The sequence below is a fragment of the Moschus berezovskii genome, chromosome 15, assembly GCF_049115385.1.
Source record: "Moschus berezovskii isolate FMDL1 chromosome 15, NW_MosBer_1.0, whole genome shotgun sequence".
Classification (NCBI taxonomy): domain Eukaryota; kingdom Metazoa; phylum Chordata; class Mammalia; order Artiodactyla; family Moschidae; genus Moschus; species Moschus berezovskii.
The window spans coordinates 25,410,725-25,436,669 of record NC_142474.1 but is presented as its reverse complement, the minus strand read 5'-3'; the positions used below and the strand labels follow the sequence as shown (position 1 = coordinate 25,436,669).

Below are 25,945 nucleotides of genomic sequence, written 5' to 3'. Positions count from 1 at the left end.
AATTTTTAAATGGCTGAGAAAAATTTTTAAAAGAAGACTATTTGGTGACCTAAAATGATATGAGGTTTACATTTTGGTGTCCATGAATAAAGTTTTAGTATTCTGCAGTCATTCTAACTGGTTTATGCAGGCTCCAAAATCACTGCAGATGCTGATTGCAGCCATGAAATTAAAAGACGCTTACTCCTTGGAAGGAAAGTTATGACCAACCTAGATAGCATATTAAAAAGCAGAGACATTACTTTGCCAACAAAGGTCCGTCTAGTCAAGGCTATGGTTTTTTCCCGTGGTCATGTATGGATGTGAGAGTTGGACTGTGAAGAAAGCTGATCGCCGAAGAATTGATGCTTTTGAACTGTGGTGTTGGAGAAGACTCTGGAGAGTCCCTTGGACTGCAAGGAGATCCAACCAGTCCATTCTAAAGGAGACCAGTCCTGGGTGTTCATTGGAAGGACTGATGCTAAAGCTGAAACTCCAATACTTTGGCCTCCTCATGCGACAAGTTTACTCACTGAAAGAGAGTCTGATGCTGGGAGGGATTGGGGGCAGGAGGAGATGGGGATGACAGAGAATGAGATGGCTGGATGGCATCACCGACTCGATGGAGGTGAGTTTGAGTGAACTCCGGGAGTTGGTAATGGACAGGGAGGCCTGGCGTGCTGTGATTCATGGGGTCGCAAAGAGTTGGACATGACTGAGCGACTGAACTGAACTGAACTGAATTGAGCCTGCTTTTGTGCTGTAACAACAGAGTTGAGTAGTTGTGACAGCGACGCTATGGCCCAGGAAGCTGAAAATATTATTTTCAGAAATGCTCTTTACAGGAGTTTGCCACCACCAGAATTTCTCAAACTGCGTTCTGTGAGGCATCCTGATCAGTTACGTGCAAGAAAGGCTAGGCTGGATGAACTAAGCAGGTTTCACTGCAGGACTTATCAGAGCCTTTATTTCACCAATGTCCATTATGAATCTCCTGATAGGGTCAACAGCATAGACGAATTCCAAACTTATTTGGCAATAGGTTCATTCAGCTCTTCTTTGTTCTTAAAAGTCCCTGTGGAACATATAGGGGATGGGGCACAAATGAGGCTGAGGGAGACTTGATTTCTTTCTTCAGAGTGACCTTGTCCCTGAACTTGTGGATATGGGTTTGACCTGCTAACTTGACCTCAGTGGGTCCGGTGCTTCTCTATCCTGCCTACCCTTCTGGCTAGGGATGACTTAGGTTTGGTTTTTCTCTTAAGTGACACTCAACCCTGCCAACCCCTTTCTCCCCCACACCCAGGGTCTTTGCCCCCTACCTTTTGCTGAGGCTTGTTATTTATTGAGGTGTCACAGCCCGATGGTTAGAGCCTGGGCTCAGGAGCTGGCTAAACTCCCCAGGTTTGAGTCCCGGCTCTGCTGTTTCTAGCCACATGACCCAGGGTGAGTCACTTAATGTCCCTCATCTGGAAAATGGGGTTAATAATAGCTTCCACCTCTCAGGGTGGTTGTGAAGGATTAGATGAGCTCATGCGAGTGAAAAGCTTAATTGCTTAACATGTGGTAGCTGCTAAGCACAAAGTAAGTGCTTTCTGCCATTGTCTCCTATAATCCTCACCATTACCAGTTGGGTGGATGCTATTATTAACATCTCTGTGGGACAGGCGAGGGAACTGAGGCCCCTGAGGGGTGCTGAGTCTCCATATTCCATCAGCTGCCTCCATGCAGGAGTATAGCCTAGTGGCCGCAAGATGCTGCCTATAGTTAGGGTAAGGGTCTGATGCCGGCCCCTGACTTGGTCCCTCACTTCCTCCCCTCCTAATGGGGCCCTGGGGCCGGGCATGGATGCTGCCGCCCTGGGACCTGACTTGTCCAGGTGCTGTGCACGCTGAGGCAGCAAGTTTGGTCCGGTTGCCCGAGTCAGGGAAGGCCCACCCACCCACACCATCTGGGAGGGGCAGAATATTCAGTGGCCAACTGGGCATGTGAGTTTTTGGATCTTTGAAGGGGGGTTGAGATAAGAAATGAGAGAGCCCAGCATTTCTGAGACCATAGGCTCCTGGCTGGGAAACTTTTCCTCCATGGGGTTCCTTCTGCATCAGAATCCTCAGGGTGGCAGGCACATTGAACATACAGATTCCCAGGCTCCACCCCCAGACCCTCTGATGGCGAGTCCCCGAAGATGGGCCCAGGAATCTGCCTTTTCTCACAAGCTCCTCAGTAACCTGGGATCTGGCCCAGTGATAAGATTCTGGTGAAGTCATGCCCCGTGTTTTGGGGTATGCTGTTTATAAGATGGTGCTCAGGTTGGCCACATCTAAACATGAATTCAAAGCTTTTCATGTTGGATGCCTACACAGGTGAAAGACAAGGGGGCCTGATGGGGAGTCCGTGGATGCTGGGGTGCACGTGATGGGCAGATTAGTGGGCAAATACTGTGTGCCAGCCCTGCATGGCCTGTGGAGACAGCCTGGTCCCTGCCCTGGGGCCACCTGCTAACTGTAACATGAACTCAGTGAGGGTCGCTGCCTTGGACAGCACCTGGAGAGGACGAGTTCCAGGGCATGGCACCCGTGCCCAACTCCCAGTGCCCCATCTGGGAGGAGAGGGGACGGGGCCCTGATCTAGGCTTGCAGCATCTTACAGCGAGCTCACTTTCATCCTTGTGAAGTACAGGGGTTACAGACCTCCTTTCCTGATGTTTGGCGTGAGGTGAGGTGAGCCCGGGTCTCCAAATGCCGCCTGAGACCACCCAGGAAGCGTGTATCTGTTTCCTCTTCCTCCAGCTGCAGCCCTCCTGTCGGAGAGTGTGCACAGCTGGGGCCTCCGCCAGCCACCAAGCCCCTGCAGGAGAAGCCCATAAACCCCTCGGGCACCTGGGGCTCATCAGGAGCCAAGTGGGGAGCCTCATCTCATCTCTGAGGATGGGATGCCGTGGGAAGGAGGGCTGGTGTCTGCTGTCCCTCCTTGCACAGACGAGGACAGGAAGCCCCTCCCCTGCCCCAGCCACACAGGCTGGGCACCCCCGCACCCCCCAGGGATGGTGGGAGAGGGGAGAAGAGGCCCCCTGAGCGGAGGGGACCCTGACACTAGAGTGGATGGCCTGCCAGCTGGCAAGGGGGCTGTCCAGGCGGTGCTGCTGAGAGCTGAACCCTCACAGCCTGCCTGGACCAGGGGGTCTCATGCAGGAGCAGAGTGGGGTTAGGCCTGCGGCTCCTGCATTGACTCCAGGGCCCAGGAGCCTGGTGCTCCATGGGGCCGCCTCATGTGATCTTGGGAGTTCAGTCCAACCTCCTGATGCCATGTCCCTTGTTCCTTGGGCATGATTATGGCTGGGAGGAAGAAAAGAGTGAATTCATGTAAAATGCTGAGCCCTGGGCCAGCACCCTGTCCGCGGAATGACATCACCAGCGGTCACACCTGGGGGCAGTGTGTCATTAACAGGCTCCTGCTGGGTGCACAGCTGGCCATCCAGACAGAGCCCGGGACCCTAAAGAGTCTCTGTTTCTGCCTGGCTGTTCTCTCAATCCCCTTTCCTGAGAAGAGAGTTTGAAAAAGGACCCAGAAGACAATGGGTTTCCCACAGGACTAACTAGAGGAGCCAGTGTCACTGAAGTGGCCAGGGGGCCTCCCTCCATTCAAAAATATTAAAAATTACGTTTATAACCATCTGGATATAACGATGAATATAACCCTAGCTGCATTAAAAATGAAAACATTGTGTCCAGCCCTAAAAACCCCATGTTTTGTGTTCTGATTTTAAGAGATGTTAGAATGTTTTCCTGGGCCCCTAAAAGTACTGTGGGCCTGGCCACAGGGCCTGATGGACAAGTCAGCCCAGGGCCTGTATGCCAGCCTGGGAATTGATGATGAACCCTCAGCCCCAGAACCTGGTGGTCAGAACCAGCTTCCTACAGGCCCTTGACTGTTGAAAGCACATTTATTCACTCAACAAATATCTGTGTGGAGCTCTGATGGGCCAGGGGACTATTGCAGACTCCGCTCCAGCTTAAACAAGACAACACTTCTGCTCCCATCCTGAGGACGGTTCAGGGGGGTTCCTGCACATGGCATTCCTGATACTGCCTCCCATTGCCAAGCAGCGGTGAAGTGAATACTGATTTGGGCTGGAGACTTTACATCTTTGCAGACACAGAAGCACCTACTCCTTTGTTCCCAAGACAAGGGTTCCAGCCTCTTGCCCTTACTTACAGGATCCTCCTTCTCTCCCTTGTCTGCTTAAGAAATCACTGACGGCTCGGGAGGGCAGAACTGATCAGCTCTGGCTCCTTGACCCAAGAATATAATCTGAGGGTCTCAGTTCCCCTCTCATACTCTCTCATAGGGTACCTCAGCTTCCTGACCTCCCCAGAGCTCCAAGACAGAAGGGCCATTCTTCTCCCACCCACCCATCTCTGCCTTCGGGAGGCAGACTTGGGCTCGTGCTGGACTTCTATGTGCAGAGAGGGCCTCGGGCTTCTCTCCAGGGCCGCAAGAGTACATATCCCTATTCTTGATCATCCCAGATGGGATCAAATGGGATTGCGAGGCACTTAAAGGATTGAGGGCATATGCCGTGCGAGTGTGGCGCCGGCCGCAGCAGCTGGGAACAGCCCCGGGAGTGAGCTGATCGCCCACGGAGGCCGAGGAGACTAAGCCCCATCAAGCTGAGGTTGGCGAGCAGTCCATCCGAGGCACAGCTGGCTCCCAGGTGCCTTTGCCCTTGCGATTGCTTCACATCCTGTTTGTTCAGAAGCCAGAGCGAGAGAACCAAGGAAGAGGCCTTGATGACCAGGAGGCTGGGATGGGTCCTTCCAGAGCTGGTGGGCACTGGCGGCTGGGGTGGCCTTGGGAAATCAGGGCAAGGAGATGTCACAAACATTAACTGTGTTCTCACTGGTCACTTAGGCCTTGGTCCATCAAGAGAAGTGGCTGGAATTAATGTGTTTTGCACAATGAAGGAGGAACATTCTTATGCTCTGGGACTCAGGGGCACCGGATAGCTGTTGGCCTGGAAAACAAAGAAGCCACAAGAAAACCAAACTGCCCCCACTCTCTGCAGTTGAGCTGTGCTCCCTCCTCTCGTGGGCGGCCCATCTTACGCTTCTCATCTTTTCCTGGGCTCTTCTGGGCTGGGCGTGCCATTTCTGCTCAGGCCACTGGGACCTGCCAGCTGTGGCCTGATTTGCTGGCTTATCCCTGGTCCTCAACTCACTTCCCAGAGTCCAACATCCACACCCTTGCCCACCTGGCCCGCCTCTTGTAAGGGCCTCCCCTTCAAGCCTCCATGGATCCCTCCAACTCCTGGAGGCCCCAGAAATGGTCTGTGTCCATGCCTGGGCAATCTCTCCTTTCTGCTTTTCTAGCCACTTGCGCTCGGCGAAGGCTCAGTGGTCAAGTTTGTTGCCTCCAGTCAGCTTTCTCCATCTGTAAATGGAGTAGCTAGTAGTCAGTGGGCTTCCCTGTTGGCTCAGACAGTAAAGAATCAGCCTGCAATGTGGGAGACCTAGGTTCAGTCCCGGGGTTGGGAAGATCCCCTGGTATGGCAACCCACTCCAGTATTCTTGCCTGGAGAATCCCCATGGACAGAGGAGTCTGGTGGGCTACAGTCCCTGGGATTGAAAAGAGTCCGACACAACTGAGCGACTAAGCACAGCACATAGCACAGTAGCCAGCAGTCCTGCCTGAGGAGCCGTACACAGAATGGGCTCCACACAGTGCCTGGCACGAAGCACATACTCAATAATCTGCTGTGAACCAGCAATGGGTAGAACCCACTCTTCCAGGAACCCTTTCCTTGGCAGATAATAGACAGTAAAGGCATCTTATCTCACAGGGACATTTTACGGTTTTCTTTACAAGTCTAGAATTATATGGATCTGGGTCAGTTAGTCCAGAGATCAGCAAACTCTTTCTGTAAAGTGCCAGATGATAAATGTTTTGGTTTTGTGGGTCAGACGCTCTCTGTGAGGTTCCTCAACTTGGTCATTAGAGTGGCAGTAAATATATGCACTAAAGCAGATAGTAAATGTGTGCATGGATGTGCAAGGCTTTGTTCCAACAAAACTGTATCTGCAAAAAGATGCAGAAGGCTGGATTTGGCCCATGGACTTTAGTTGGCCACCCCTGGTTAGTGTTAGCAGCAGACCCAGCCCTGCCAGGGAAGCAGAGCCGCTCTGTAGCCTCCCCGGCCTCTCCAGATGGCAGGCGGGATGATGCCAGCCCTGATGGACTCTGAGAGTGTGCAAAGAGTGTGGGGAATGGGCAACACGAAGGATTGCACCTCTGCTTCACATCACAGAAATGAAAATGTAGGTCTACACACAACCTGTCTGTAAATGACTCATGACGCTTGTGCTCACCCACGCTGGAAACAGCCTACATGTCCTTCAGCTGCTGACTGCATCACCAGATTTCGTGCATCCACACTATGGACCGTGAAACTCATGGCACCTTGAGAGCATCTCAGAGACACATGGGTTGAAATAAGCTGGCACAGAAAACTAGGCGTGCCTGTACATGAAATGTCTAGAAAGTGCAAACCTGTAGGGATGCAAAAAGATCAGTCTTCTCTAGAGTCTGGGAATCAGGGAAGGGAGTGACCAGAAAGCAGGGTTTCTCCTCCTTGGCACTGTTGGCATTTTCTGTGTGCTTTTTTGGGTGGGGATGTCCTATGTGCTGTCGGATGTTTAGCAGCATCTCTGGCCTCAAGGAGAGGGTGGCTGCATGCCAGTAGCATCCTTTGCCCCAAGTTGTAAAACCTGCCACTGTCCCCTGGATGGGGTAGGCTCACCCCTGGTTGGACGCACTGAGATTAAGCAGTACAAGGGGATTCTTTGAGGTGCGGGCGCTGCCCTGCATGCTGATAGAAGTGATGCTGAGATGAACCCCCACACATTAAAACAGATCTGTTTATCAAAAGAAGGTCACTTTTTGTTGTTCAGTCACTCAGTCATGTCTATTTGCAACCCCGTCAGGCTTCCCTGTCCTGTACCATCTCCCGGCATTTGCTCAAATTCATGTCCATTGAGTTGGTGATGCCATCCAACTATCTCACCCTCTGTTGCCCCCCTTCCCCTCCTGCCCTCAACCTTTCCCAGCATCAGGGTCTTTTCCAGTGAGTTGGCTCTTCACATCAGGTGGCCAAAATATTGGAGTCTATACATTAATTTGAAAAAAAAAAATTTAAGAAAAGTCAAAAGGTAGAATCAGAATACCCCACAGACAGGCAAGCCATGAATTCTTGTAAGGATGAAGAAATCAGCAGTTGGCAGAGTGGTTACCTACCTGTTGGGTGGGTGGGAGGCCTCCCCACTGTGGTTGTTATAGTCTGCGGCAGGGTCGGTCACCATCACATGCCAGAAAAGGCTTTCTATCTTGACTAAAGGAGCACGTCTTGGCAGATAAAACACAGACGGTTGTTCAATGTGAATCGCCTGGTTCAATGTGAATTTCAGATAAACAGCAAATCACTGCATAATATAAGTATGTCCCATGTGTTGCAAACATTATTCATTTATCTGAAATTCAAATTTAACTGAGCATCTTGTACTTTTATTTGCAAAAATCTGATAACCCCATCCTTGGGCAAATCTTCAGAGTTTTGGTTTTTTTTTTAAACCTATTAACTCTTGTCTAGGGCTTCCCAGGTGGCTCAGTAGTAAAGAATTCACCTGTTGATGCAGCAAACACAGATTTTATCCCTGGGTCGGGAAGATCCTCTGGAGGAGGAAATGGCAACCCACTCCAGTATTCTTGCTTGAAAAATCCCATGGGCAGAAGAGCCTGGCAGGCTACAGTCTCTGGGGTCCAAAGAGTTGAACCCCACTGTGTGACTGAGCATGAGCACTAACACTTGTCTAGAATATAAATCCTTTTCAGCTTTCCCAAAGATACAGACCTATGTTAAAATGAGATGTATCTCTGTTGCCTAGATGAATGTCACCCAGCTCAATCCCTCTGCCTAATACGTTTGGCTTGGCTCTCTATTCAGTGTGGTTTGCCCTGGACATTTAGAGACAAATAAAACAAATACTTGCAAGTGCTAAGTGAAGCCCATATATTGTAACATCATAAAATGAAAAGGAATTCCTCTCTCAGCCAACCCACGCGTCCTCTCCCCCAATATAACCTTTCTCTGCCCTTTGTGGGGATATTAAAACAAAAATAAACTTTATGTATGTACATATCCACATATGTTGGTATATGCTTTAACTTTCTTTGCTCCCTTGTGGAATCACACCGTATCATGTTCTGCCTGTCACTTGGCAGCCCTTCCTTCTGTCGGCCTCATGAGAGCCTAGACCTGTCTTGTTCCTGTCGGAACACCCCTCTCCCGGACACAGAGCCGTGCTGGGCTCGGGACATGTGGGTACCAGGGCTATTTGTAAATAGATGAGTAGATTGCTTAGGTTCCTTCTTGGTACTCCATGCCATGCCCCCTCATCCAATTGTCCTGCTTTAACAAAGCATCACATCGTCTCTGGGTTTCACATCAAAAAACTTGACCACGGTGACTTCCCTTTTGCGTGTCTGTGTTGCCTGACTTACTTTCCGGAGGGTATACATAACTGCTGGCTCTCAACCTGGGACATTTTGCCTCCCAGGGGACACGTGGCCAGGTCTGCAAACATGTTGGGGATGCATTTTGGGAACAGCCAAGTATGCTGCTAACACATCCTACAATGCCCATGACAGTGCCCCAGAGAAGCATCAGCCCAAATGCTCAGTGCTAGGTGGAGAGGTGGCTGTGTTTGCGATCACCTTCTTGGTGAACATGATTTTTTTCCCCCAAAGTATGATCTGACTTTATCAAATACGTGCATGAGTAAGAAGAGAAAAAATTAGAAGGAAAGGCTCAAACTATTTATAGAATTACAGACTTAGCAAACTTTGGGGTATGAATTTTGGAAAATCCCTTTAACTGGACTAGGGTTTTTTCGTGCACTGTAAAATGCAATAGAAAGGTAGAAATTTCAACATATAAATGCTGGGTGGGCTCAGTACGACATGCTTAAGTATGACACTACCACAGGTGGCATACTGGTCAGGATCTAGCTGCCTGCACAGACAGGCAGTCTAAGGGCTGGTGACCAGTCCTGCCTCTGATCTCTCCTGTCTGTGGACCAGAGTTTTGGTGAAATGTGCTTTGGGTCCCGTCTGAGAGCTCTAGCCTATGTGGGAACAGTGGGTGCAGGGGACCATCCCTGCCCCGAGTTGCTGATTATTTGTAGGAGGACACTGTGTGTTCAGGGCCCAGAGAGGCTGCCCTGAGCACTATGAGGGTCCAGGGAAGGGCATGGTGGGCGGGGGCTTGTTTCTGGACCCCCACTTGGCTTCCTCTCTCCCCACTCTATCTGCTCCCCACACACCAGCCCCAGTAGGCCTCTTACCACAGAACTCTGACCCTGCCACATCCTCTGGGGCTGCTGTCACACCTAGAACATGATCCCAAGCCCCCACTGAGACCTCATGTGACTCACCGCTGATCAGTCCCCCTTCATCCCTGAGTGCATCTCCCTCTCTGGTCAGCTCACGGGGGCTGCCACCTTGTTTGGTGCTATACCCAGCATCAGCACAGCACAGTGCCTGGCACACAGTGGGGGCTCCATGAATCGTTGTTGACTGAACTGCTAAATGAATAAGCAAGTTGTTTGTTCAAACCTGGGACGGAAGATGACAAGGCAAAGGGATTTGCAGATGCAAGACCCCTCAGCAGCCACAAGAGATGAGATCAACATGCATTTCATTGACAAGGAAAGATGTCCACAGTATGTTGCCCCCAAACCAGTTTTTCTGTGAAACAGCAAGAACAGCACATCGCTAGGTAGTGTTTTCATAACCTCCCGCCCTAACAGAAAGAAAAGCTATGACAAACCTAGATAGCGTATTAAAAAGCAGAGACATCACTTTGACGACAAAGATCCATATAGTCAAATGTTTGGTTTTTCTAGTAATCATGTCTCAGTGTGAGAATTGGACCATAAAGAAGGCTGAGTGCTGAAGAATTGATGCTTTTCAACCATGGTGCTGGAGAAGACTCTTGAGAGTCGCTTAGATAAGAGAGAGATCAAAACAGTCACTCCTAAAGGAAATCAACCCTGAATATTCATTGGAAGGTCAGATACTGAAGCTCCAATACTTTGGCTACCTGAGGTGAAGAGCCAACTCATTGGAAAAGACCCTAATGCTGGGAAAGATTGAAGGCAAAAAGAGAAGGGAGTGACAGAAGGTGAGATGGTTAGACAGCATCACCAACTCAATAGACATGAATCTGAGCAAACTAAAAGATAGTGAAGGACAGGGGAGCCTAGCATGCTGCAGACTCTGGGGTCACAAAGAGTCTGACATTGACTTGGCAACTGAATGGCAACAACCCCAAGAGGAAGCCAGGGGATGGACCCAGTTCAGAGTCCTTCATTCTGCATTCTTCCCAGTGACCAGGGTCACATGGTTGATATTTTAAGGAACACCAGGGAGAAGACAAGTCAGGGAGAGAGTTGTCTCCTCCCCTACCCCTGGGTGGCTCTTTGAGATGTGGCCCTGAGTGAAGCGGGCCTCTAAGCTCATGTCAGCCTCCACCCTGTGTTAGGGAACCTTGACCACTTTTTTAGCACATGGGGCAGCCCAGGAGGGAGACTGGGGTATTTGCAGCTCTGGGACATGCTGATGTCACAGCTGAAAACTTGACCTTTGGCTCCAGCAGAACAGGGTTCAAATCCTGGCTCCACCACCGACCTGTTGCAGGGTCTTCAGAGTGTAACCTTTCTCCTCTTTATTAAGTGACATCACGATATCTGTTCTGTGGGACCATGTAGAGGGTTGGATGGACTGTGAGTGCTCCATCCACTGTTGGCATGGAAGGCATTTGTTCATTTAGTAAATGGTCATTAAATCCATGAGTGCCAGGCACTGTGATAGGCATCCTTATGCTGCTGCTGCTGCTGCTAAGTCACTTCAGTCGTGTCCAACTCTGTGTGACCCCATAGACGGAAGCCCACCAGGCCCCCCCATCCCTGGGATTCTCCAGGCAAGAACACAGGAGTGGGTTGCCATTTCCTTCTCCAATGTGTGAAAGTGAAAAGTGAAAGTGAAGTCGCTCAGTCGTGTCTGACCTTTAGCAACCCCACAGACTGCAGCCTACCAGGCTCCTCCATCCATGGGATTTTCTAGGCAATAGTACTGGAGTGGCTTGCCATTGCCTTCTCCGATCCTTATACTATTTATTAAAAAAAACTGTCTCCCAGCATTCAGTGGATGGATCATGCCTACCCTTGTTTTTTTTAATTAATGAATTAATTTATGTATTATTTATTTTTGACCTGCTGCATGCAGGCTTTCTCTAGTTGTGGCAAGTGGGGGCTCCTGTTCGTTTTGGTGCTGGGGCTTCTCATTGCAATGGCTTTTCTTGTTGCGGAGCACAGGCTGTAGAGCAAGGTGGCTTCAGGAGTTGTGGCATGGGCTTAGTTGCTCTGAGGGATGTGAAATATTCCTGGACCAAGGATCAAACCAGTTTCCCCTGCATTGGCAGGCGGGTTCTTTACCACTGGACCACCAGGGAAGTCCTCATCCTTTTTTTTCTTTTTTGTACTTTAAAAAATTAACTTATAACTCACATAACATGGAATTCACCATCTAGTGGTTTTTAGTACATTCCCCTTCTTGTATAGTCATCTCACTGTCTAGTGGTCTTCCCCAGAAGTGACTTCCTGTCCATTAGCACTCACCCCATGCCATTCCTTCCCCAGGCTCCTGGAAACCATAAATTTACTTTCTGTTTCTATGGATTTACCTATTCTGGACATTTCGTATGAGTGAAATCATATAATATGTGATGTTTTGTGACTGGTTTCTTTTATGGAGCATAACGTTTTCAAAGTTCATCCCTGCTGTGACATGGATCCATACTTCATTTTTTTAATGGAGAATAATATTCCTTTGTGTGGATACACCACATTTTATTTATCCATTCATTAGCTAATGGACATTTAGGTTGTTTCCACATTCTGGCTGTTATGAATAATGCTGCTGTGAACGCTTGTGAACCTATGTTTTCAGTTCTCTTGGGTGTATACTTAGGGGTGGAATTGCTGGGTCGTATGAGAACTCTGTGCATAACTCTTTGAGGAACTGCCAAACTGTTTTTCAAAGTACCTGCAACATTTTTATAACCCCAACAGCAGTGTATGAAGGTTGTACTCTCTCCACATCCTCACCAATATTTGTTTTTTGTCTGCCTTTATTTTAGCCATCTTAGTGGGAGCGAAGTGACATTTCATTGTAGTTTTCCATACTCCTGTTTTTTGTTGAAGCTGAATGTCTGTTGTGGTGACACAGCCTTTACCTTGAAAGCCTTAATCTTTTCTCATATTTGGTGACAGAAGGGGAATAATCCAAACCCACCCTCTGCCAGGCCCAAGATAACTTGCTACCCTGTTCCCTAGTTCCCAAGCCTCTAAGAAAAGGGGGTAACCTCTGGCAACCCGGACTAAACAATCAAAGAGGTTTATTCATTTGGGTGATTGGGACAAGAATCTGGCCAGCTTTAGAACTGGTTTGATCCAGTGGCTCAGTGATATCACCAGAAATCACATGTCTGTTTTTCTCTCTGCTCTTCCACCAGCTCAGCCCCATTTGGTGATGTAGTCCACCTATGGTTGCCAGATGGTGGCTGTTTCTGGGCTCTCCTTCCTGCCTCAATGCTGTCCAGGGAAAGAGAAGGTTACTCTGAACCCTACACTTGGAAACTTCCATTCATTGGCTCAATTGGATCACTTGAACCAATCACTATGGCTGGAGGGTTGGTTGCTTAGTATTAGAATACAGGCCCCACCCGCTATGGCCAGGCTGGAGTCAGTTTAAAGCACAGCTGCCTAAATGAAAATTGAGTTGAGTAGCAAGAAATGGGGCGGGGGAGAGAGGGCATGGATGGGACAATTGGCATTGCCCCTGTTTCACAGATGAGGGAATAGAGGCCCCAGCATGGAGCTTCCTCATGGGGTGGTCACCAGCAGATGTGGGTTTCAGCCACCTGGAGACCCTCTTCCCTCGTCTTCCCATTTCTCAGCTGAGGCTGTGGGACCCTGGACCTGGCTGTACTGCCAGTGGTCAAAGCAAGCCAGACACCCTCCCTCAGAGGTGCAGTGACTGAATTTAGTGGATCTGAAACAGCATCAGGTTTTCAGGGAGGCATTTTTATTTTGCCCTAACAGCCTTCCGGGGGGAGGGGAGTGGTGCACAGTTCCTAGGGGCTCGACTTTAATGGTTTCTTTTATAGAATCATTCAAATTATAGATGAGTGAACTCGAGGAAACCCTGCTAAAGAATGCAGGAAAGCTGGTGTTAAGAGGGACTAAGGTGAAGTAGTGGTGGGTGGGGGAGCTGTTTTGAACATTTGCTGTAATACAGCTAAAGCAAATGCCCCTGATGCTGAGCTGGTCCCTGGGCGTCTGGGTTTGTGGACATCCAGACTGTCTGGAGAGGTCCAGGGGAAGTTGATTCCAGAGTGACTGGGCCCAGTGCCTTCGCTGGCCTCCAACCCCTTTCACCAAACTTGCAGGGACCATATCTGTCATGATTAAGCAGCCTGCCCTGGTTTCAAATTCAGCTCCCTCACTTCCAAGCTCGTTGTCCTTGGGCAAGTTTTTGGCCTCTCTGAGCTGTTTTGTCTTCTTGCTTTATCTTCCTTTGGAATACTTATCACCACTGGACATGGTAGTAGTTATTGACCGGGGGGAACTTCTGCAGAAATTAACACTTGTGGCTGGCAATTGGTTATGTAAGTGAATACTGAGATGTCTCCGATCAGTTAACATTGGAGTAACAACAATTTTTAATACGTCTCTGGTCAATAATGAGTTAAGTATGTATTGACCGATGGCCTCAAGTTTGCTGCAGCTATTCTTAGCCCCCATCACACTGGTCCCACCCTCAGAGCACAGAACACCGTGACTGCCTCACCCGCCTTCTCACCCAGTATCCAGGGTTGCCAGTTCTCTTGGCGTCCCTCTTCCTCTTGTTCTGGCTTCCTTCAGATCCTTTGTGCACAGCCTCTGCTGCATTCCCCAGACCTCTCAGATGGAGACAGAGGCCCTGGGCTCAGCCCTCATGTTGCTTGTCTGATCTCCTGGACCACTGTCCTGAGCTAGCATCTAATCTAATGGGCACTTCCGGTGTGCAGAAGTCTGCTGGGAGCCTCTGTGTGTCGAATGTCAGAGGCCGGATGTGAACCCAGGAAGGTGGGCCCAGGGCCAGAGCCTGTCCTGCCTCCGAGGCTGTCTCTCCTGCTGGTGACGTTGATTCCAGATGTGGCTGGGCCCAGGTGAAGAGGAATGGGGAGTCAGACCAGGACTCAGAGGTTCCACTGCCTGCCCACCTCCTCCTCCCTCTTCCCTTGGGCGTCAGGTGGGGGTTTCAGTCGGGAGCCGCTGAGTCACACTGTGTCACACCCGTCCCGGCTCCGTTTGTCTCCGCACACACATCAGCACGGGCTCCCTGCCCTGCGTGATTCCTGCCTGCCTTCCCCATCAGTGTGCACGCCCAGAGGCCAGGGAGTTCTCTCTGTGACTCCCACTGTGTTCCAAGGTCCTGGGACAGCCCAGTGTAGAGTCAGAGCTGAGGCCATGCTTGTGATGGAGGAGTGGCGAGTACACGGATGGACATTGTGAGGTTCGCTAACACGACATCTGTTCAGCCCTTCCCACTAACCACCTGTTCTGTGCATTTGACTGCTTCCCATATAGGGCAGAGCATCAACCCCAAGTTGGCGGGCCTGATTGGGCGGCAGGGGCCCCAGAACAAGCAGCCCTTCATGGTGGCCTTCTTCAAGGCCACTGAAGTCCACCTCCGCAGCACCCGCTCCACGGGGGGCAAGCAGCGCAGCCAGAATCGCTCCAAGACGCCCAAGAACCAGGAAGCCCTGCGGGTGGCCAACGTCGCAGGTACTCCGGGGTGGGGGGTTTACTCCACGGATCCTGAGGAGCCCACAGGGAGCCTCCTACAGGACCCCAGCTGGGGGTAGCTCAACATCCACGCATGTGCTCCACAGATGGTTCTGGAACCCATGCAGCAGGAAGCACCACCCACAGAATCCCTTCCTGCCCAGAGCTCACCATCTTCATTGTGTAAATTGTGTCATAAATTCATTTCGAAATGCAAGTAGCAGAACACAAGTATCACAGGATGCCAAATCATGTGAAATTTCTAAACAAACAAAACAAGAGCTACAAATAAATGAAGGAGAACTATGAAAACATACACAGAGGGAAGACTTCACTCCATCGTCCTGAGGAAGGGAGGGAGAAAAATTGAGGGGGAGTTGCTATATTTTTAATTTTATTTCTTCAAGTGAAATGCATTTGAAACTCATGGCAAACTTTAACACTTGCTGAACATGGGTGGTAAGATTTTCTTGTAGAGCCTTCCCAGCCCTAGGTTCATCATGAGCTGGAAAAGCCCTGGGGTTGGGGGGAGGAAGTATGGAAGGGAGCATGGGGGTGTTTAGAAGGGTGAGGGGGTGTGGCAGAGCAGCCCCCACCCTCAGATCCACATATATTGTCAATAGCTTCTTCTGCCTTACCTGGAAGGTCATTTCCATTATTTTTAAATTGCTGTTCATTTTCCTTTTCAGAAAAGCAAAAATACAGTTACTGTGATTGGTGATGTTTTTTAAGAGCAGGGCGCCCTGCCAGATGGACTCCAGTGAGTCTGTGTGGTTCCAGAGTTTGTGTGCAAAGATTTTGTAAGAATTCTTTTCTGGCAGGTGCATCCACTCTTTTTTAGGCTGCTCAAGTGGAATCTGATCCCCCCAAATTAAAAAGCAACAAAATCTCTTCATTTGTATTTTAAGCATGCTCTATGCCAGGTTCTTGGGGGTTAGGGTTCAACAGCGAAAGCCCAGCTATGACCCAGTTCATGCAAGGTGGGCAGAAGGGGGCTGTCATTCACAGGCACACTGATCACAGCCCTGGGAGCCAGGAGATGGTGACAAGGGACCCTTTAGGGGATGGTTCAGAGGAGACTTCTTCAAGGGCAAGCTGGTGCCCCCAAGGTGAGGCTGGGTGGGCTGGAGACCAGCACTCCAGACAGTGGGACCCACAAGTGAAGGGAGTTTTCATGGCAGCTTTGGCGGGCAGTGGAGGGCAGGCCACGTGGCTGGGACAGGGAGGGTGCGGCTGGGGAGTGAGCAGAGTCAAGTGTCCTCTTGGGAGCCACATTGTGAGTTTGAATTTCATCCAAAGCAAATTTGGAGGCCTTTGCAGGGTTTCAAGCTGTGATGTGGGGTGGGGTTGATAAGCAGCTCATTCTGGCTGCTCTGAGAATGGTGGGGAGCAGGGTGGGGCGCTTGGGGAGGGTCAGAGTAGGGAGACTTGTTAGAGGCTTTTCCATGTCAGGCAGGCAGGAAGTGCTGGCAAATGTCAGCCTTGCAAAATCTCCCATGTCTCAGAGGTCTGCCAGGTGTAATGGTCTAACCAAGGTAATGAAAGGGGAGGGACTGCCCTCAAAATCTTAGAATTGCACACCCAGCTTCTCCCACCACATCCTTACCAAACCGCCATCTTCTCCACTTACATAACCCCCAGGACGGGGCCCTCACTACCGCACATGACAGCTCTTCTACCTTGGCTAGGATCTGCTTTCTTGCTCTAGATTTCTACTTCCTGGTCCTGTTTGAAGTTCACTTAAATCCTGCCTGGAAGTTTAATTAAAAAAAAAAAACAACAACAACAAAGCCTGGGCCCCACCACAGACTTAAAAAACCAGAATCTTGGAGGGTGTGTTTGCTGCACATGCCCATTGAAAGTGCTTTACCGCCTCCCATAATGGCTTCCCAGATGGTACAGTGGTAAGGAATCTGCCTGCCAATGCAAGAGACACGGGTTCGATCCCTGGGTCGGGAAGATCCCCTGGAGGAGGAAATGACAACCCATTCCAGTATTCTTGCCTGGAAAATTCCCATGGACAGAGGAGCATAGTGGGCTTGCGTCCATGGGATCACAAAGAGTCAGACACAACTGAGCGCCTGAGAACACACACACCTCCCGTGATGGGCTGAGAATCCTGCCACAGGGGCACACAAGTAGAAGCCTCTCTCCCATGGGAGCCCTGTGTGTGCTGGAGGGACTGGACATGTTCTGCCAACCAGCCTTGCCCCACAAAGGCCTTCAACTGCTCTTCAGACTGTGTGGTTTGGGGTGAGAAGCTGGGACCCTCACTTCCCTTCCACTTCTGTCTCCCACCCCCATTTGGACCCAACTACCTGGTCATTAGCCATCTTCACCAGATGACCCGTGGGGGTGGGAGCTGAGTCCAGGCAGCTGCTCAGGCGGGGCTTGCGGAGGTGGATGAAGCAGCTCCTGCATGCCTGCCCGCTGCGGCTGGGGGTGGGTGGGGCAGGGCAGGAGGGCAGGCCAGCTGGGAGTCTACTTCTTGAGCATCTCTTCTTCCTTTTTCTTGTCTTTTGTTAAGAAGAGGTCAGAGTGAATAGGAGTTCTGACCACTTCCTCCCAGAGCAGCCGGGTTCCAGGGGAGCCTGGAGGAGCCAGGTCCCTGGCGGCAGAGCCAGAGCCCAGCTCATACTGATATGTCCACAACTAGCTTCAGGACTTGGCCTGTGGGGCCTTGGGCTTCAACATTAAGCCAAATATCATTGCCTTGTTTTCAGGGTTGGGGAAACTGGCACTGAGGCCCCTACTCATAATTGATTAGACATTGCTAATCAAGTAAGGCACTTTCTTCTCAGTGAACCTGCACGTACCTTCAGATTCTTCTTTACTCAGGGCACCAAACAGCCAGCAATGTTGGTTCTCAACACACAGCTTCTTTGCCACACCCCTGGCTCAGGCTAAAATGCTCAGACCTTTGTCTTGTTCAGGCTCCTTCACATAGCATCACAGCCGAGGTCGCTCCTGTCTCTCCCTTCCACCTGTCCACAGGGAAGGAGGGGAAGAAGGCTTGTGGAGTTGCTGCCCGGGGTTACAGGTGTGGTCACAGCGATGGAGGGCTTCCTGGATTGCCGCTCAGTGTCTGTGCCTTCCAGATGGCACAGTGAATGGTCCAGGAGGCTGCTCGGTTCCCCTCTGATGGGTCCCTTGGCCTTGACCTTGCATATGAATGACCACCAGGCCCTCCAGAAGCCCTGCTACCCTCGCAGCTGCTGTTCTCTCTCTTTCAGCCCTCAGGTTAGGTCCTGAGGTGAGGAAGAGGGGCCCAGGACTCCCATTCCTGCTCCATCCTCGCTAACCTCCCTCGCCCCCAGCGGTGGAGCTCAGTGCAGACCTTTCCCCTCCTCGCTGCCAACCGCCGACCCCAGCACCACCGCCTCATTCCCGTCCTTCTGCCCACCACCACGCCTGTCCCGGTTCTTGCTGACTTCTAACCCTCCTCTCCATCCCACCCTGTCCTTATCCTGGAATCTCCCACCTGGCCCACCATCTCACTTCCTTTGGTTCTTACACAAGCACCACTTCCTCTGAAGGCTCTTGGTTAGCGCCCACAGCACAGAGCCCCCAGCACATTCTTCCTGTCCTCTCCTCCTCCCTTCATCCCTCCTCGATGCTCTTCTAGATGGAACGTAATTGGTGTTCACTCAACTGGTTATCATCTGCCTCCCTCGCTGGAAGATAAGCCCCTTGATGCTTCCTGCACACTTGTAGCTCCAGTGTCCAAACCAGCATCTGCAAACCCACAGATGCTCTGTAACAATTTCTGTGAATGAACAAACAAACGGATGAATGAATGAATGACTTACTGGGCACCAAGGTAATGAGGGCCCGAGACGAAGGCTGGTGCTCCCTGCCCCCCGCATTGGGATCATCTCACTGGTTCTGAGTGTTTCCTAGGGGCCAGCATCCCTCCCTCCTAGAAACTTATAGGCCATTCTGTCATAATCAATTCATTTCCTCACTGGTTTGTACACTTTTTAAAATGTCTTCTCTCAACTCTAGACAGAAAGATGTGTGTAAAATTAGGAATATTCAGAAGAGCCAATAGAAAGCCCGTGGGAAATTTTAGATGGAAGAGAGAGAGATTGTGGTTACGAAGAAAAAAAATGAATCCCTCTTGCTTCTGGGTACAGGGAAGATTGTGCAGCGGCAGCAGAGTGTGTGTGTGTGTGTCAGAGAGCAAGGGAGACAGAGAAAGAGATAGACACAAGGAGACAGACAGAGAAACAGATATCCCTACATGTTTACAAGTGCTCAGTTCCAAACCCCAAATTCCTACCAACTCTACATACTTCTGGAAAACCCCAGTGCATAATTTTCGTTCTTCAGAGAAACCTCAGTGCTGTGCTTTTCTGAAAGGTCAATGGGACTTGACTTTTTGCCCTCTAGTGTCTTCTCGGTGGTGGGGCCTTTGTCCCAGGCCCTGCCTGTGCCTCCTCCTGCCTCCCTCCATGGGGCTGAGCATCTCGAGGCATGAGGCTGAGCGGAAGCAGCACACCCTCCACCCTGCCTCCATTCAGGCTCTCGCAGCCGGTAAGATGGGATGCAGATGGAGCTGGATTCCCACACGGGATCCGGGCAGACGTCAGCAACCAAACCAGAGAAAACAGTGTCCATAGGAGGATCCAGAGATAGCTGCGGACTAGGACTGTATGAGAGGTGGGGGCCTTGGTACCTCCCCTATGGAGGCCATTTGCAAGGGGTAGTAATGAGTTTTGAGGCTACAGATGCTTGAAGGAATTTTGTGTCCAGCTCCCAAAGTTTGCTTGGGATCACGCCACTGCCTGAGACTGAGGAAGCTTTAATACATGTGTTTCTTTTTCCTCCCCATGGTACTGCACCTCTGCACCCCATCACTGCAGAAAACAGCAGCAGCGACCAGAGGCAGGCATGTAAGAAGCACGAGCTATACGTCAGCTTCCGGGACCTGGGCTGGCAGGTAAGGGGGAGGGTGGCTGGGTCTGCCCCAGTGTCAGGAGCCTCTGGTATGGGCTCCCCTGTGCTCCCCACCATGGCGGTAGGACTGGGTCCCCTATGTGCAGGGAGCCGTGGTTCTCATCTCTTGAGATTCCAGCTGTTTAGTCGTTAAGTCATGTCCAACTCTTTTGAAACCCCATGGAATGTAGCCCGTCAGGCTCCTCTGTCCATGGGATTTCCCAGGCAAGAATACGAGAGTGCCATTTCCTCCTCCAGGGTATCTTCCTGACCAGGGATCGAACCTGTGTCTCCTGAATTGACAGGTACATTCTTTACCACTGAGCCACCTGGGAAGCCTCATGTCCTAACTAGAGGCTGCAGGGATGCCTCATGAAACCAAGGAGCAGAAACCTGGTTTCTGCTAGAGACTCAGGCTAGAACCAGAAACCCAAACACTGTGGGTTTGGATTTGGGTTTGGACTGTGAACCTCATTCTCCATATGAACCCCATTGGCATCCTGCATTGGCCGCTTCCCTCAGATATGGCCAAGTCCATGTGCTGGAATCCAGCCACCTGGAGGGCGGGCCCCCACCCTCTGTGGTGTCTGTCTGCCTCTCCTTCCCCCATCTGTGCTTCAGATTCCCAGGGAAGGGGCTGACTGGCCCAGCTTAGGCTAGATGCTTGTTCCTGAACCAATCAGGTATTGTAGGGCTGGGATCATGTCCTAGGACCATGGCTGACCCCCTCTGGACCCTTTTAGCTGAAGTAGGGCAAAGGGCAAGGGATGAATCCTAGAAAAAGAGTATCTCAACTGTTGATGAGTTTCCATGACCTCCTGGGCCCTTTTCTAGGCATTGAAGATGCAGCCTTGGGCATAGCAAGGTGCCTGCCTTCATGAAGCCCAAATATCCCCGGAGAGGGTGTTGTCATGAGATTCACAGGGCCACTGGTTTTGTTGTTCTCCCCTCACAAAGCATGTACTTCCATGGGAGGGTCCAGATTCTCCCCAGAGGATCGTGTTCCCAGATACGCCCTCAGGGCTCTTGTGCACACAGCTTGGAGCCCTCCTGGGATTCTGCCCTCACTCTTAGGATAACATCCACCATCTAAGGGGTTGCTCACATTCTAGTGTGGACTGGGGCCCCCAGGTGCACTTGAGCCCCTCAGAGGTGTAGTTATTGCTAGAGCGCCATCTCTGTGCTGACCTGACCACCAGCATCCTTTGTTGAGTTGCACAGTATATCAGGCACTGTGCTGGGTGAAGCAAGGTCTGAAGGCTTTGTTAACAGACCGCCCATGTGCTACCACATTGCAGGGGTAAGACTGATACCCCCGGTCACCTCTGTCTGTGCCACCTTCCAGTGGAGAGCCAGTGTCCATTCTGGGTTCAGCCCACCCCCTGGTTTTTCCCTCATGTTTACTGTCTGTTGGGACAAGGGCTTCACAGCTGGCTCAGTGGATAGGTAAAGAATCTGCCTGCAGTGCAGGAGATGCAGGAGACGTGGGTTCGATCCCCAGGTTGGGAAGGTCCCCTGGAGGAGGGCATGGAAACCCACTCCAGTATTCTTGTCTGGAGAGTCCCATAGACAGAGGAGCCTGGCGGGCTACAGTACATAGTGTCTCAGAGTCTGAAGCGACTGAGTACTCACGCACTGGACCAAGAAAGGCTGCCTTCTGTTTCTTCTGCCTCTGCAGGAGCCCCAGCTGCCCAGAAGGAGGTGGGCTATGCCTTTGACCTCTGGGAGCTTCGGAATCTGGCCCACAGGAGGACAGTTTCGGCCTGGAGGGTGGGATCCCGCAGTTCCCACTCTTCAGGTGTTCTGACCACGCCCCTTACCTGACCACGCCCTCTCACGCTCTCTGATCTCTCCCCCCAGGACTGGATCATCGCACCCGAAGGCTATGCCGCCTACTACTGTGAGGGGGAGTGCGCCTTCCCTCTGAATTCCTACATGAACGCCACCAACCACGCCATCGTGCAGACGCTGGTGAGTGTGGCCTGCGCGCCGTCCGGGGTGTGGCCCACGCGCAGTCCGGGGTGTGGCCCGCTGCTGCAGCATAGCCACCAGATCCGGCCTCATGCCCCTCCAAGCTGGGGCCACAGCAGGTCTCTAACACCTCATGAGTTTCTGGAGCCCTGGGCCCTGTTGCTTTCCTGGGCCCTTCCTCCGTAAAAAGTGTGTTTAAGAGCATATAAGTATAATGATTGTGTATGATCTTTAATCCTGAAGTGCATTTATTTCTCCTAGTTTTAAAAGCAGCTAGAACAGTTTCATGGGCTCCTAAAAGTATCATAAATAAACATCACTGTGCCTAAGGGCAGTTGTCCTGGCCTTGCCTCAATCTGGGTTGTTCCTGATAGTCAGCGTCCACCTCTATAGACTTCCCCCATCCCCTGCTCCACAACGTCTGGGAGGCAGGTGAGGCAGGCTTGAGAGTTTGTCCCTTCCCAGAGTTCACATCTTTGCCTCCTAGCCTTGAACTTCGTGGCTCAGCTATTCAAGGGTGTTTACTGAGGCAGAATCATCTAATATAGCCTAGACTCAGACCATCCAATATGGTACCCACTTTTATATGTGGCTCTTGAATACTTGAATGTGACCAATCTCAATTGAGATGTTTTGCAACTATAAAATACACACTGAGTTTTGAAGCCTTAGTATAAAAAATGTAAAATATCTCATTCATGACTTCTTATGTTAAGTATATATTGAAGTGATAATAGCTTTGAAATGCAGGGTTAAATTATATTATTTAAATTTATCTCACCTGTTTCTTTTTCATTTTGTAGAGTGTAGCTACTAGACCATTTTAAATTACACTTGTGATTTGCATTTGTTTTTCTTGGACAGGACAGGCCTGGTCCAGAGGCCAGCAATCTTTTTCTGAAAACAGCCAGATAGTAAATATTTTTAACTTTAAGGGTCATAAGTTTCTGTTGCAGCTATTCACCTCTGCTGTTATAATGCAGAAGCAGCCACAAACGCTGTGTGATGTATGGGTGTGGCTGTGTGCCAACAAAACTTTATTCATAAAAACATGTGGCAGAGCAGGGTTTGACCTGCAGGCCGACCCTTGTCTGGCCTAGGGGTTCTCAACTTGGGGCAGTTTTGCCTCCCAGGGGATATTTGACAGTGTCTGGCTTCCATGGTGGCTCAGCGGTAAAGAATCCACCTGCAGTGCAAGAGCTGCAGGAGACAGGGGTTTGATCCTCGGGTCAGGAAGATCCCCTGGAGGAGGGCACGGCAACCCACTTCATTATTCATGCCTGGAGAATCCCATGGACAGAGGAGCCTGGTGGGCTACAGTCCAAGGGTCACAAAGAGTCAGAGGTGACTGAAGTGACTTGGCATGCACCTACGGAGACATTTTTAGTTGTCACAGTTGAGGGGTGGGGGTGGAGTGCCTTTGACTTCTAGAAGTGGAGCCCAGGGATTCTGTCGAACATCCTGGAATGTCAAAGAGGACAGCCTCATGAGGGAGAATGACCTGGCCCCCAGTATCTTCCTAGCTGTATGTCGTGTGACCCTGTATGCTCTGGTTCTCTCATCATCTGTAAGTCCAGGATAACCCTGGAACTGAGTTAGTTAGCCATCAGGTGCTTAGAGCTGGGAGTGCCCAGTGAGTGTCACCAGTGGGGATTCTGTCCAAGCAGTACCCGTTCCTTACAGAAATATGGAGGCCAGGGATGAGTGACTCTCAAGGTCTCACCACCACCACTGTTTTGGGGTGTGTTCCAGGTGCACTTCATCAACCCGGAAACGGTGCCCAAGCCTTGCTGTGCTCCGACTCAGCTCAATGCCATCTCTGTGCTCTACTTTGATGACAGCTCCAACGTCATCCTGAAGAAATACAGAAACATGGTTGTCCGGGCTTGTGGCTGCCACTAGCTCTTCCCAGAAGTCACACGCTTCCGGGTCACGTTTTTCTGGATCCTGGGTCTCTCACCGTCCAGCACCTCCCTCCTCCTCGGCGAGGAGCCCGCAGACCACCTGCATTTTGTGAGGCCTTCCCATTCCCTCTCCCCAACTATAATGCTGTAGGAGTGTTAAGGAATTTGAGAGGCAGATGGCTTTTGATCCGTTTTTCATCAGCATCCTACGGACAAGATCCTACAAGCTGCTGCAGGCAAAACCTAACAGGAAAAATATATATATATCAAGAAAAATTGCTGGGCCCCAATCGCTGGCTGTGAAGTCTCAGCCGTGCACCGACTCGTTCCCAGGGGTAATTATGACACCCTTCAGCCCGGCCACCAGCAGCGGAGGAAAGGGGTGTGGCAAGGGGTGGGCACGCTGTTGTTTGTGCGAGAGGAAGACGAACGCAGAAGTCCCTGTAACAAATGTCACAATAAAACGAATGAATGAAAATGGTTAGGATGGTACAGATATATTTTCCTAAACAATTTATCCCCATTTCTTGGTTTACTCTGATTTCATAAACAGAAGCTGTAGCTGGCAGAGGCAGTGGAGGCCTCCTTTCTGTGCTGTTCCAGTTTCATTCTGAGGCTTGCCCAGGCCCACCGTTTATGTAGACTCACCCCAAAGCCAAGATTTGTCCAGTGAAGGAGAGGGAAATTTTCTTTTTGGAGTTGGGAGTGTGTTGACCTTGAAGGCTAAATAGGTTCCATCGTTCAGCCAGGTGCCTGGTGGCAGAAATTAAGATAAGTGTGTGAAGCACTGGGAGACACTTGGAATTGGTTTTCCAACTCTCTCCCCAGTAGGAAGTCAGTGAGAGGTGGCAGTTGGAGGAGAAAAACAGTCAGGACAAAACTTGCAGCTCAATCCTGAGTTAGGGCCACCATAGCCCTGTTTTAAGAAGCACACTAGCTCTTAACAGGGGTGGGTGGGCAGGAGGGTCATCCATCCCCCAAGCAGACTCCTCTATTGGCCATTGACAGCAGCATCCTAGAGTCTGGGCTCTGTAGTCACCGGTTTTCATTTGCAGACCCCTACGGGGGGACCCTGCAAAAGAATCAGCCCCTGGAAGCAAGGGAAAGATGACACAGTGGGAGGTCTGCTGGGAGCAGGATGTGCAGATATGCATCTCAGATGGAAGGCTGAGGAAGCTGCCTAGAGAGTGTCCTGACTGGAAGGTACCATTTCTGACGTGGCCCTTGGCACACGCCTCCCTCACCTTAGCCAGAAGGTCCCCAGCCTCCAGCTGCACCATGGGCCCTGGAGACCACCAGGCTGTCTGTGAACAAAGAACAGGGTTATCCAGGTGACGCCTGCAGCCCCTTGAATCTGGTCTAGTGAAGAACTGTCTCTCCATGTTGATTAAGTTGGTTCCTGGAAACATGGGGCCCTGTTTTAATTTTCTTTTATTTTTTCTTCTTCAGTAGCTTGGGCTGCAGCCTTCACTCTGCCTGGTCAATGGGGAAGAGTCACTGTTTTTGTTCCATTTTGTTTTGTCTGTTGACAGATCTGGGGATTTGGCGTGATTCCCTCTTGCTGCAAGCTTTCACACCACGCACACCCCTAGCATCATTTGTACACTGAAACCTGTAAATAACTGTTACAAAACAAAGAAATTATTTATGTCCATCTGAAGCTCATTTTAGACCCTCTCCAATCCCTTGTTCAGGACAACAAGCTTGCTTTCCTCCAACCTGTTTATTTTCTTATTTAAGACTATTTATTAAATGGTCAGACCGATGTACCTTCAGCTGTTGCATAGAGCAGTCCTCAGAGAAAATGCTGTATATAGACAAAATAAAAAGGGTTTTGACTTTGCAATAAAAGGAGACATTTGGTTCTGGTTTTGGGCCTGTGTATGTCTGTGTTGTTTTTTCTCTCAGCGCCTGGATATTGGAGTTCTCTTGGTCTGCTGAGAACTCTTTGCCTTGGCCTCCACCATTAACACACTGTTTATCATCCAGGCCTGGGGGAGAAAGGGACACTCATCAGTATTCGGTACAGCTGTGCGGGGCTCCGGGCAGGAGAGATGGAACCAAACAACAAATGCGAATTTGGTAGGCTTGACTACAAAGATCCTTGATTGAATTACAGTGCAGCTGTCAGCAGCTGTTTCAAAGAGGCAGGGGGTAAATTAGCTGTGTTTACTGCTAACATAGTTGAAAGATTTAGTCATCCCAATAAAA

At 50.5% G+C, this 25,945-nt stretch overlaps 1 protein-coding gene across 1 annotated transcript in view; it reads left to right on the top strand.

Moving 5' to 3' along the window:
* BMP7 (bone morphogenetic protein 7) overlaps positions 1-25,606 on the top strand; it is an 88,468-nt gene extending 62,862 nt beyond the window's left edge. The window contains exons 4-7 of the mRNA XM_055434388.2: positions 14,724-14,921; positions 19,787-19,863; positions 21,720-21,830; positions 23,583-25,606. Of these exons, the coding sequence (XP_055290363.1) occupies positions 14,724-14,921; positions 19,787-19,863; positions 21,720-21,830; positions 23,583-23,732 (536 nt within the window). The 3' untranslated portion in view covers positions 23,733-25,606. The remainder of the gene's footprint in view (positions 1-14,723; positions 14,922-19,786; positions 19,864-21,719; positions 21,831-23,582) is intronic.
* The last annotated feature ends 339 nt before the right edge of the window (positions 25,607-25,945 follow it).